The sequence below is a fragment of the Portunus trituberculatus genome, chromosome 42, assembly GCF_017591435.1.
Source record: "Portunus trituberculatus isolate SZX2019 chromosome 42, ASM1759143v1, whole genome shotgun sequence".
NCBI classification, from domain to species: domain Eukaryota; kingdom Metazoa; phylum Arthropoda; class Malacostraca; order Decapoda; family Portunidae; genus Portunus; species Portunus trituberculatus.
Genome location: NC_059296.1, coordinates 16980778 through 16994437, shown reverse-complemented (window position 1 = coordinate 16994437; position 13660 = coordinate 16980778). Strand labels below are relative to the sequence as shown.

Genomic DNA, 13660 nt, shown 5'->3' with positions numbered 1-13660 from the left:
CGCATGATAGTGAGCTATGAGCATCAGGACAGTCTTTTGAAAATACACCTTGGTGACCGTAGCCCACGGGAGAAAATGGTTGCTATGAGAGGGCTATTTAAGATCAATGTGGCGGAAAGCTACGATGTTTTGAACAACCGGTCTCTGATCCTGACATTTATGACATTATCAAAATTTTAATGGCAGGACAGCCTTTACACTAGACGGTGTGTGTGTGTGTGTGTGTGTGTGTGTGTGTGTGTGTGTGTGTGTGTGTGTGTGTCTAAGTTGTATTGTAAAAATCCTCCTGAACGTTTAGAGAGAGAGAGAGAGAGAGAGAGAGAGAGAGAGAGAGAGAGAGAGAGAGAGAGAGAGAGAGAGAGAGAGAGGTGGGAGGCAGAAGCAGGTAAGGATAGGGAAACTAACATCACATTTTTCTCATACAGTTGACTATTTTTGGCGTTTAATTCATTATTTTCATAAATTTTGTCCGAAATCCTTTGAAATTTTAGCTTCTCTCTCTCTCTCTCTCTCTCTCTCTCTCTCTCTCTCTCTCTCTCTCATAAGCGTTCAGAAAATTTTCTTATAAAATAACACAAACACCTTGTAGTACAAAGGCTATTCTGTCATAGCAGTTTTAACCATGTTATCATAAATGTCATGATCTTTAGTCTTGACTTCCAAGAAATGTTAATTAACAGAGAGAGAGAGAGAGAGAGAGAGAGAGAGAGAGAGAGAGAGAGAGAGAGAGAGAGAGAGGAAGGGGATGGGAGGAGTTAAGATGGAAAATGGAGATGCTAGGAAGGGGATATGAGAAAAGTATAGAAACAGAGAGAGTGGAGATGGGAAGCCGGACATGAGCACGTCATGGTGTCTAGTCTATGATATCTACCTTTTTGAGTTGATATGTCGGTCTAGGTAAAAATTAGGATATGAAGGTTGCTTCATCAATTATACTGAGCAGTCAGTATATGTAATCCATAAAATCTAATAAAACACTAAACCCTCGCAAAACACTAAGGAACACATTGTAATAATATGATAGAATAACAAGAGTATGAGAATTACTTAATCCATGTGGTTTGCGTACATAATAAGTAGTTTCATTAGGCGAGCTGAGCTTACATTTTTTTTGTATGACCGCCTCCCAACTGTGGGTGGCATTCAGGAGAAAAAAAAAAAAAAAAAAGACAACAGACAGCACTGTTTGGAGTGTCTTATCTTGACTCCTCTTAACAAATCTAATGGAAATTAATGGCATTTTCAAGGACATTTTCCTTATTGTATAATAGTTTAAGGATGATTATGAATCATTACTGGAAAACAAAAACATGACAGTATAACAATTTATCTATGGTCTTTGAAATTTGTTCTAATAATGGAATCAAGTACTAGAAAACAAAAACATGACAGCACAGCAATTTATTTATGGTCTTTGAAATTAGTTCTAATAATGGAATCAAGTTCTCAAAATACTGGACAAAGATAAGAGATGGCGATGACGTATCCGCTACCCTACGATCTTGTCTGTCAGTATTTCATGGATCCATTCTGACATACTTTCTTCTTGAACTCCGTTCGTTCTTGTAATCTTTCTCATGTTATTCAAGTATTCAGCTGACAATTCTCAAGTTAACTCTCCCCCAACTTATTTTCTCTTCTACTTCTATCTATATCCACAATTTTTCTCCACTTCCTTCTCGGTTGCATTTCCTACTGCGGTAGTACTTGTACGTTTTGACTTTTGGCCAATTTCTTAAAAGATGAAAACTTAGAATACCACATTGATAGCTGGACACACTAATGGATTTCTTAAACGCATCTGATGCGTTTTGCGTATGCCTAGGATTCCACATTATTGAAACATTCGTGTGGGCGATCATACCCATCCGACAGAGACTGTAAGAATGTAAGAAAAGTATTCATCTTAAAAACGTTTATGAAAATCATTAGATATGCTATTATTCTACTTCTGTAATCATTTAACTTGTCTTTTTCAATCAGTAACTGTAATCATAAGTACAAGATTTTAAATCAACATGGTGGTCGCTCATGAAGCTACGTACACAGCGGGGCTTGTGAGGAGCGAGGAGACTGCATGGCTAGGGTAGTGGCCTGCTGTTCTCTCTCAGTTGCCAGATGCCTCTATCCTATATCCAGTATATTATTTTGCCTTTTTTTTTTTTTATCTCCATTTATCTAATCTTTCCTTTAAGTTATGCACATTAAATGTGTGTGTGTCTGTAATTCACCTCGGTCACCTGCTGGTCACCCAGCCAGTCTTCCCCATTACGGAGCAAGCTCAGAGCTCATAGACCGATCTTCGGGTAGGACTGAGACCACAACACACTCCACACACCGGGAAAGCGAGGCCACAACCTCTCGAGTTACATCCCGTACCTATTTTCTGCTAGATGAACAGGGGCCACACATTAAGAAGCTTGCCCATTTGCCTCGCCACTTCCCGGGACTCGAACTCGGCCCTCTCGATTTTGACTCAAGGGTGCTAACCACTACACTACGCGATGCATGTGTGTGTGTGTGTGTGTGTGTGTGTGTGTGTGTGTTTCACTGTTTGATCTGCTGCAGTCTCTGACGAGACAGCGAGACGTTACCCTACGGAACGAGCTCAGAGCTCATTATTTCCGATCTTCGGATAGGCCTGAGACCAGGCACACATCACACACCGGAACAACAAGGTCACAACTCCTCGATTTACATCCCGTACCTACTCACTGGTAGGTGAACAGGGGCTACACGTGAAAGGAGACACACCCAAATATCTCCACCCGGCCGGGGAATCGAACCCCGGTCTTCTGGCTTGTGAAGCCAGCGCTCTAACCACTGAGCTACCGTGTGTGTGTGTGTGTGTGTAATTCACCTCGGTCGCCTGCTGGTCACCCAGCCAGTCTTCCCCATTACGAAGCAAGCTCAGAGCTCATAGACCGATCTTCGGGTAGGACTGAGACCACAACACACTCCACACACCGGGAAAGCGAGGCCACAACCCCTCGAGTTACATCCCGTACCTATTTACTGCTAGGTGAACAGGGGCCACACATTAAGAGACTTGCCCATTTGCCTCGTCGCTCCGGGACTCGAACCCGGGCCTCTCGATTGTGAGTCGAGCGTGTTAACCACTACACTACGCGGTGTGTGTGTGTGTGTGTGTGTGTGTGTGTGTGTGTGTGTGTGTGTGTGTGTGTGTGTGTGTGTGTGTGTGTGTGTGTGTGTGTGTGATGACGTTTCATGTAGCCAACCTACTATTTTTGAGAGCCGAACCACCATACAGACAGTATTATTATTAAAAAGTTGGATGCTCTTTTGGTATGTTATCTACATCGGTATATTTGCCTACATGGTAATCATCTGTTTTAGAATGTTATCTACCTTGCTAAATTAACACATTCACTCATTTCACACAGTTTCAGTCCCCCAACTCTCCTTTCATCACCTCGCCACGGTTAGTTACCCAATGTAGCGTTCTATTCAGGCCCCATGTAATCACTGTGGTGTCGATATGAAAGAAGTTAACAAGAGGAAAAGAAATAAATGGCTGTAACGCTGCGGTGCCGTAAGAGAGGTTGCCAGAAATACCTTTCCGTTCGCCAGAGTAATCGTTTTTTCCACTTCACTGATGTTAATGGAAGGCTGAACTCTAAGCTCAGTCTGTGCCAGATCCCTGAATTGGTATATCTCTTCGTTCATAACATAACGAATCTTACAGCCGCGACCATGTCAGGCAGGGGAGGTAAGTGTGTTACAGACTAGTTCAACCTTTGTCGCGAAGTTTGTTCTGAAATAGTGTCTGTTAATCGTCGGGGACAAATGGTGGGAACAGTGGACAATCCAGTCCAAATTGACGAGGCCTTTTTTGCTGGTTGGCGCAAATATAATCGCGGGAGGTTTCTTCAGGGAGACAATGCTACAGAAGAGGAAGATCCTGATTCAGTCCAAAACAACCACAATAGAAAAAAGTAAAAAATGGGGAAGAAGTATATGAGGATGCTAGAGATATAGCTGAAATATTGAACGACAACTTTTGCAAAGTGTTTACAAGGGAGGAGCATTTTACAGGAGAAAGGCCTACCGAGATAAAGCAAATGCAGGACATCATGGTTACTAAAGAAGATATAAGGAAAATTATAAGTAACTTGGATATTAATAAATGAATGGCGCCTGATGGCATATCTGGGAGGTTCCTAAAAGAATGTAAGGATCAATTGTTGAACCCCATATTTGATATTGTAGAAACCTCCATACAAACAGGAATAGTCAAGAAAGAGTGGAAAAGAGCTGACATTGTGCATATATATAAAAATGGTAGTAGAATGGAACCGTTAAATTACAGATCAGTATCGTTGACTAGTATATTGTGCAAGGTATGTGAAGAAGTAATTAAAGCTAAGTGGAGTGAGTATCTAGAAAGTGAAAACATTCTGAGTGAAAGGCAGTTTGGTTTCAGAAAAGGAAGATCGTGCATATCCAATTTATTATGTTTTTATTCAAGAGTGACTGACATACTACAACATAGAGAGGGATGGGTGGATGCTATTTACCTGGACTTGAGAAAGGCCTTTGATAAAGTACCACACAATAGACTGATGTGGAAACTAAAGAAGATTGGAGGAGTAAGTGATAAACTAGCAAAATGGATGGAAAATTACTTAGTGGGAAGAGAAATGCGAACAGTGGTGAAAGGAAGGAAGTCCGAGTGGAAGAAGGTAACCAGTGGAGTTCCACAAGGGTCAGTGCTTGGTCCCATCATGTTTTTGATTTATGTTAATGATATGCCAGTAGGAATTGACAGTTACATGAATATGTTTGCGGACGATACTAAAATTATGAGGAGAGTAAAGAATGTGGAAGATTGTAACAAGTTACAGGAAGATCTTGATAAAATATATGAGTGGAGTAAAGAGTGGCAGATGGAATTTAATATAAACAAGAGCCATGTTATGAAAATGGGAAGAAGTAGATACAGACCAAACAGGGATTACAGGCTGGGTGATGAGAAAATTGAAGAGACCAATGAGGAGAAAGACCTAGGAGTAACCGTGCAAAACACTTTGTCACCGGAGAAACATTAACAAGATATTTTGGAAAACATATAACATGCTTCAAAATATTGGTCTTGCATTCCACTACCTAGATGAAGGAATGATGAAGAAGATACTATGCACTTTAATAAGACCCCAGTTAGAATATGCAGCTTGCGTCTGGTCACCGCATATGAAGAAAAATGTGAAGAAGGTGGAAAGGGTACAGAGGCTGGCAACAAGGATGGTACCAGATGCACACAACACACACCGGGACAACAAGGTCACAAGTCCTCGATTTACATCCCGTACCTACTCACTGCTAGGTGAACAGGGGCTACACGTGAAAAGAGACACAACCAAGTATCTCCACAAGGGCTACACATTAAGAGGCTTGCCCATTTGCCTCTCCGCGCCGGGACTCGAACCCGGCCCTCTCGATTGTGTGTGTGTATTTACCTATTTGTGTATTACAGGGCCCGAGCTAAGCTCTCTATGTCCTGCCTCCTTGGCCACTCCTGTCATCTCTCTCTTTCATCTGATTGACACACACCGCGTCAACGACATCACTGCTCAGTTTATTCAACTTATCAATACTACGATGCGGGAAACTGTACTTTCTCACGTCATTTAGACAGATGTCTTTTGTTAGTTTTTTTTCTATATCCTCGGAGATGATTATTTGTGGTCACCTTTATCAACTCTCTGTCCAATATGTCAATCTTGTTCACCAATTTATACATTGTTATCATGTTTCCCCTTGTTCTTCTCTCTTCTAATGTGGTCAGCCCCAGTTTCCTCAGTCTTTCCTCATAGTCTAACTCCCTGAGTCCTGGGCACACACCACACACCGGGACAACAAGGTCACAACTCCTCGATTTACATCCCGTACCTACTTACTGCTTGGTGAACAGGGGCTACACGTGAAAGGAGACACCCAAATATCTCCACCCGGCCGGGGAATCGAACCCCGGTCATCTGGCTTGTGAAGCCAGCGCTCTAACCACTGAGCTACCGGGCCGTGTGTGTGTGTGTGTGTGTGTGTGTTCACTGTTTGATCTGCTGCAGTCTCTGACGAGACAGCCAGACGTTACCCTACGGAACGAGCTCAGAGCTCATTATTTCCGATCTTCGGGTAGGCCTGAGACCAGGGTCTCAGGCCTATCCGAAGATCGGAAACAATGAGCTCTGAGCTCGTTCCATAGGGTAACGTCTGGCTGTCTCGTCAGAGACTGCAGCAGATCAAACAGTGAATTACACCGCGTATTGTAGTGGTTAGTACAATCGGCTCACAACTGAAGAGACCCGGGTTCGAGTCCCGGGCGCGGCGAGGCAAATGGGCAAGCCCCTTAATGTGTAGCCCCTGTTCATTTATATAGCAGGAAGTAGGTGCGGGATGTAACTCGAAGGGTTGTGGCCTCGTTTTCCCGGTGTGTGGAGTGTGCTGTGCTCTCAGTCCTACCCGAAGATCGGTCTATGAGCTCTGAGCTCGCTCCATAATGAAGACGGCTGGTTGGGTGACCAGCAGAAAATCGTGGTGAATTACATACTCTATTCAGTATTTACCACCACCTCACTGAGAACAAAGACTGTAAACATAGAGCAGTAGAGGCCTTTTTTCAAGCTCGCGCACTCACCTTAGCAGGTATGGGAAGCCACGCGCAGTATTGACGTAGGAACCATACTGTAGCTGTAAAGGTGAAGTAACTTTTGGCTAAGTTGTTAATAACTCGTTTCCACTGGAAGCGGCTGCAGGGACTCGGGTCCCTATTTGTTTACAGTCCATGCGGCGGTTAGCAGCTAGCCTGCGATGCCAGGCGTCAGCTGGACTGTGGTTTCGTCACGTGTGTGACTCTGTTCGAAAACTTCGAATTTCAGGGCGCTGCCGGCGCAGTCCTGGGTGAACATTAAACTTGGGAAAATTAAAATCCTCGCAGACATATAGTATACAGTTAGAACTCTAGCTAAGCACATAAGTGTGGTGTGCATGGGGTACAAGGCCAGATTCTGCAGATTAATCATCTATTTATGTGCCCGTCCACATTTGCAACATGCGAGCATGAGACAGCCAGAGCCAAATTATATAACACAGAGTCACAAACATCAATTACACATCACGGCTGAAGACTTGACTAAATGATTAGTAGAATATAGGGATTAAATGTACCCTATCATAGTCAGGCTCTGTAAACAATGAACAGGCAGCTGAATATGCATTACAAAAAGGGACATACGAACACATTGAATTGAAACCTAAACCAGTAAATCTAGCTAAGCTAAGCTAAGGCAAACCAGATGATCGAGTTAACCATGAATGATGATTTATTACCATACACGATGGCCGCAGTCCCACTGAGGCGCTACGGTAAATTTTATTCTTCATTAGAACGCTATCTAAGTAACTTAGAGGAATTGCAACCACAGCAACGATTTTCCAAATTTCCATTACGAATTTGGAAATACGGAGCCACGTGCGGTCAGAGGCGCGGATGAATGGGCAAAAATTGAATATCGATTTAAAATTGAAAAAAAAAAAAAACGTAAATACTTGTCTAAACAAAATGTATGTGACAGTGTCACATACGAACATGTAATGTAAGTAGCATAGAGACACTAAAAACCAATTTGTTAACAGATGTGGCTTTTTGTAGTGCCTACACTACTACATTGTTAGGCGTGTACCTACGTCATACAAAATGTTACAAGACTCAATTCGAGACTGACTAACATAAAATGGTAGTACTTAGCAAGTTAGCAGACGGCAGTAGCTGTAAACCCAGGCACCAGCTGGACTGGTTTCGCGTGTGACTGTCTTCGAATTTCAGGGCGCCCGTTGCAGTGGCACCCACCCCTCCCGAAAAGGTGACAAGGACGAGGTATGTGGCAAGCCCTTCCACTGTTTCCAGTGTCGAGGTTCCCATGGGCCCCGGTCACTTCATTGCCCCCATAACCTCCATGCCCAGCAGCTGTACACCCGCCTGGCGAGTGAAGGCACACCCCTTCCTGAAATTAACAAGCAGCTGAGGCCCTCCAGTTGCCCCGACCACAGCGACGGACTCCTACAACAGCCACCCCTTCTCCTACTATCCCAACCCGCTCGGCTGCTCGGGTTGTTGAGCCGGGGTGTTCCTTCGCCTCCGTTGCCACAGGGAACAGGTATGCTGCTCTGCAAGATGTAGCACTCACCCGCCTCCGTCTGGGCCACACAAGACTCACAGCACACCTGCATCGCCTTGGTCTATCACCGGACCCCTACTGCCCCTGGTGCAGGACGGTCGAGGAAACCATCGAACACTTCCTCTTACACTGCACCCGCTTCCACTCCCACCGTGTTGTGCTTCGTGATCACCTTGCTGCCTTGGGTGTGTCTACCTTTGACCTGCCCACCCTGCTGGCGGCGGCAGGCGTCTACTGCTCACACCAAGCTGCGGTTATCCGCCTCACCTGCGTCTTCCTGAAGAAGTGTGGACAACTACCCCGCCTGTGAATGCTGCGATCACCTCACAGGCCGCCACCAGGGCTCATAGGATCTGTGGGATCGTCGAAGCCCGAAAACAACAACAACAACTTGCGAAAATTAAAACTTTCATAGACATAAAGTACAGTAAAAACTCTAGCAAAGTATATAAGTGTGGTGTGTATGGGGTACAAGGTCAAATTCTACAGATTAATAATTTATTTTAGTGCCTGTCTGCATTTGAAACATGCGATCATGGGACAGCCAGAGCCCAATTAAACAACATAGAAAGTCAGAATCACCGTCACGGCTGAAGACTTGACTAAATTATTACGGGATTATAGGGATTAAAATGTATCCTATACAGTTCTCACATTACCATAGGCAGGCTCTGTAAATATTAATAGTTATGCTTATTTTGTAAGTGTATTCTGTGACGATGTAATTGCTATATATAGTTAGTAATGTCTGTATTTCACTTATTTATTTTTTTGTTATTATTATTTTTTTCCGTTTAACTATCAGTTAGGATGATAGTGTGTGATTGTGTAAAATTGTGAGTTGTTCATATGCGGGGTGCTAAATATGCATTACAAAAGGGGATATACAAGCACAATGAAGTGCCATATAATGACAGTGCATTCCAAAGATATAACATTTTCAGAAAATTGTTGAAAAAAAAAAGTCAGCTGAAATACAGTCAGCTCTTGATTAACAAGAGCTTGAATAAAGCAATTTTGATTTAATGCAACTTCATATTTAAGGAAATATGATCAAATAACACGACTTGTTCAATTTAACACGAGTTAACTCGACTCGATGACGTCACACATACCCACACTGCTTCTGACTGGAACTGCACTGGGCCAGGATCTAAGAAACTTACCAACAAGTGGAGCAACTTCCTACTGCAAAATGTTATCCACAAATACATAGGGGAACATTGTTGCCATGGTAACAAGGTTGCTAGCAGGTTGCCAGTAAAGCCACCTCCCAAGGAAGTATTATGTTCACACAGAAAAAAAAAAAAAAAAAACATTCTTTTTACAAGCTTTACCAACAAGAAAGGATTATCTTGTGATGCACAAAGTGAAATCTTGCACTGAACACTGAATACAAAGAAGATGAGGAGGCATTATTTTATTCGCCGCTGATGGGCAGCAGCCGCTTCTTCATCTTGTAATCCCCCTTTAGCTCGTGTGTTGCTTTCACCACAATATTTGTGTTTCCACCCCTCTATTGCCTGCTATAATGGATATCATATCTTTGTATTCATATATGATCATGCCATGAGGATCACCTTGACTCCTCGGCAATGAGTGATAGTTTACAGACACTCTATTCTTTCTCACAGTCTGCACTCCTTACTCAGTCAGGAGCTAGCACACACTGCAAGTGGGTAATTTCTCTGTGTTTTCACCAAGTGTCCTATACTATGGCTTCTAAGCATCCTTCAGCCTCCTCACAGGAAAGTGATTGCAAGATATCAAGGAAGACTATAACCATTGAAAAGAAGTTGGAAGTGTTAGATCACTATGCTAGGGAAGAAAAGACTTCGGTGATTGTCCATGCAGCAGGACTGAGGGAGAGCACGTTGCATACCATCAGAGTTAATAAAATTAAAATGACTGTTCTTATGGTTTCCGTGACCTAATGATATATTAACAAAGTTACTGGAGATGTTTTTTGCTTGGTGCCGGAAATCACAAGGTGAGTTAGATCTTGTAAGATTTTGATACTTTCTACTGAAAAAAATTTTGCTAGTTGAAGAACAGACTCGGCATAATTGTGGGCAGAAATGTAAGTGAAAGAAATCTTCATACAGTCATAACACACGTTTAGTACACACACGTCTTAATACACACACACATACGTATGTGTGTATGTATTATATAATAATTATAAAACTGCCTCGCTTTGCTAGTAAAACATCTCTGAAGTGTTTAATCACTCCAAGATAAAAAGTAGCTCATACATCTATGAAGAAGATGACAGCCTGGTGTATGAAACATTTTAACATCCAAATTTGCATTCTTAATGATGTTGCATACTTTAAAGGAGACAATGGATTGTCCCATTGTACTAAACAGGAAGGTGGGAATGAGAACATACTTCTATTCATCTTTTATGGAGTGTCCTGCCATATCATATGAATACATTCTGAGTTCGTGCCTCAAGAACCAATTATGCTAGACAACAGGTGAACAATTGTATATAGAACTTTATTCATATGCACATTACAACAATTTAAAAGCATTAATACTAAGTCTAAGATTGGAATCACTTTCAAGGGCTAGATTTTCTGTCAGCATTAGTGTACAATTTCTTTATCACCAATCAGATGATGCATACCAGTACTCTGCCACTATAGTCAAGATACAAACCAATGAATACCACCAGTGAAGTGGTTGTAACACTCTGCAGTACATAATACATATTAGACCAGAGACAAGTGGGGTCAGCACCCATAAATCTTCTTTCTGATAAAACTAAACTATTTGGAACTGTTTGGAGCTGTAATGATATTATAGAGCTGTTATTTTATGTAAGGTGAAATAAACACTAAATGTATGATGTAGCTATTTGTCCTGCTTTGTGCCTCAGCTACAACATATATAAGGTATTGGCAACATATAGCTACAACATTAAGGATTTAAGCACATAGTAATTAATTTGCAGCCTCTGCCAGGACATTATGCAACTTAGAGAACTATACATCCAAATGTCACATCACTTTTCACAAACTGTGAACATCCAAAAGAGATGGTGTTTTCATATATGCCATTTACTACCACTTTTCAAAATCAAAATAGTATTTTATACTGCACTTAGGACAAAATATTTTCTAAAATTTGTGAATTAAAATGACAAGGTTCTCTTTAATTTATCTACTCATCATTCTCCATATCATGACATGCTATACAAACACTAATCCTAAATCATATACACATGTATACTGTACAAAAAACTAAAACCTAATATGTAGGTCATAAAATAAATACAGCATTTACTTTAATTTGTATTCATGACTTGATGACTGCAGGTATGACCCTTACTATCATGGGTCTTAGAGACTTTTGATCTCAGAAATCACTAATGCTTCACCCTTGAGCTGAATATCACAGCAAAAAGTGGACAAAGTTTCAGATTGTGTAAGAAAATATAATACAGTACAGATGAAACAATGTTATATTGCCAGAAAAAAGGCAAGATTGGAAGCATATCTTCCATAAAGCAATGCCACAGGAAGGGGAGCCATCCTTTAGCAGATAAAAGTTGTGTAGTACATTACAGGAGTAAATAACTTTGGTCCACAACATGAAGTCTGAATTGGGAGGGACTGTGTGCAACAGAGTAACAAATATTCAATAAATTAATACTTTCTGACTTTATCACCACTGATGAAGAAAAATGCAGGTGTTTTATTCTTAACTCTACATAAAAGTGAGATGATTAAAATGGTGTTCAAATCACAACCATTCCAAAGATTTAGAAAAAAATGCTATCTACAAATTTGAAATAGATTAGATATTTCATGTTGTAGTACATTAAGTATTGACCAGTAGTGAGCCACATATGGCTTTGGTATGTAGATGTGATATAGTATTTAGTCTACTCATTGACTAGATTTATGGCAAACCCTTTATGGCACTTTACAATCAATCATGTTTTATATCTTCAGTAAAAGGTAGCATCTTTTGTCGCTGAAACCAAGAGCAAGATTAATATGCCTTGGTTTTGGAGATTTTATATAGGCTAAGTAGGTTGTAAGATAAAGATGATTTTACTGACCTTAAAACATGACTAGGTAAAAATATGGTACTGAATCAACATTTTAAGATTTAATTACTTATTATCCAGGCCATACTTCTCTGCAAATTATATTATGCAACTTGCCCCTGTTATATTATATTTTGAATAGAACTTTAATCATAAATAACATAGCTATACATAAATGTACATATATATGTATTCTACATAATACATAATAGACAAGCTTTCAATTGCACTTCATGTTATAATCCAGGAAAATGTACCAGCAGCTTTGAGATGATGATACATAAACAATAGTGTATGACAGTAGTATAACAAAATAGAAATTTTCTTACTACTTCAGGAACAGGGAATTCTAAAACAAATTCTCTTTTTACTCACAAACCTGTAATCTTTAACCATGGAAGGGGGTAGTAGTATATTTCCTTTGGCCTTTAACAACCACTGAATCTATAACATGCCCGTCTAACCACCGACAGATGGCCATAGCCGTTACCCGAATATTATAACAACCTTTATGCCTCAGTAATCAGGTCTTGGACATTTCATCCTAGAAGGATGGCTTAAGTATTCTATAGAGGTCAGGTTATACATACAGGAAATAAATATAACTTTTTTTGCAGTTACTGCTACGTGTTGTCTGGAATCTGTGCTGCTTCTAGGGGGAAGTCCTTGTTGAATAACACCATCAAGGCTTCTAAGGACTGCCGCACCTGTTACAGGAAAAAAAGAACCTGTGAGGGTGACAACAGATTTGTTTGTACCACATATATATGTAGTGTTTTCATGTACACATTTGTGATTGCTGCCTTTTACATTCCTTGATGCATATAAATGTACATGTATGAATGAAATTTTATATACTAATTAAATTTTATCTGAAGATAAATGTGTTAATCAAATAGTTGACTAGTATAATCAAATCTTGCATAGTGAGCAAAATTTAACAAATTTGACTTGGTTAACAAGTGGTTTTATATTCATATCCTGACTCAAAGGCTCCTTTCTACTTAGTTAGCCACAAGTCTTCATATCCTGACTCAAAGGTTCCTTTCTACTTAATTAGCCACAAGTCAGGAGCCAGTCTCCTTGTGACTTGTGGTTAGCTCATTCCTGTCTGCTTCTCATCTAGTGTTGCCACTGCTTGAAATTTTCTACTAGATATTGAATATTGTACTTTGATTTTGGAATCAAAGTTTTTCTTAAAATCCTGTAATCTTGTAATTTTTGAGTAACTTAACTGGTGAGTGTATAGAAGGAATTAAATATTATACCTGCAGCAAATTCAATTATAAAACCATGATTATATATTATTTTGGACTATTCTAACACAATTTTCTTTGGCATTTCCATATTAAGGGACATATTTTCAGTTGCTGCCTATTTTCTTTCTAACCAGTCACATGTAACA

The 13660-nt window shown here is 40.6% G+C and overlaps 1 protein-coding gene across 9 annotated transcripts in view; it reads right to left on the bottom strand.

Moving 5' to 3' along the window:
* Positions 1-10587: 10587 nt before the first annotated feature.
* LOC123517306 (uncharacterized membrane protein C20F10.07-like) overlaps positions 10588-13660 on the bottom strand; it is a 277910-nt gene continuing 274837 nt past the window's right edge. For all 9 annotated transcript variants that reach the window (XM_045277261.1, XM_045277263.1, XM_045277256.1 and 6 more), the window contains one exon: positions 10588-12962. In XM_045277261.1, coding sequence (XP_045133196.1) covers positions 12879-12962 — 84 coding nt within the window. In that variant the 3' untranslated portion in view covers positions 10588-12878. The remainder of the gene's footprint in view (positions 12963-13660) is intronic.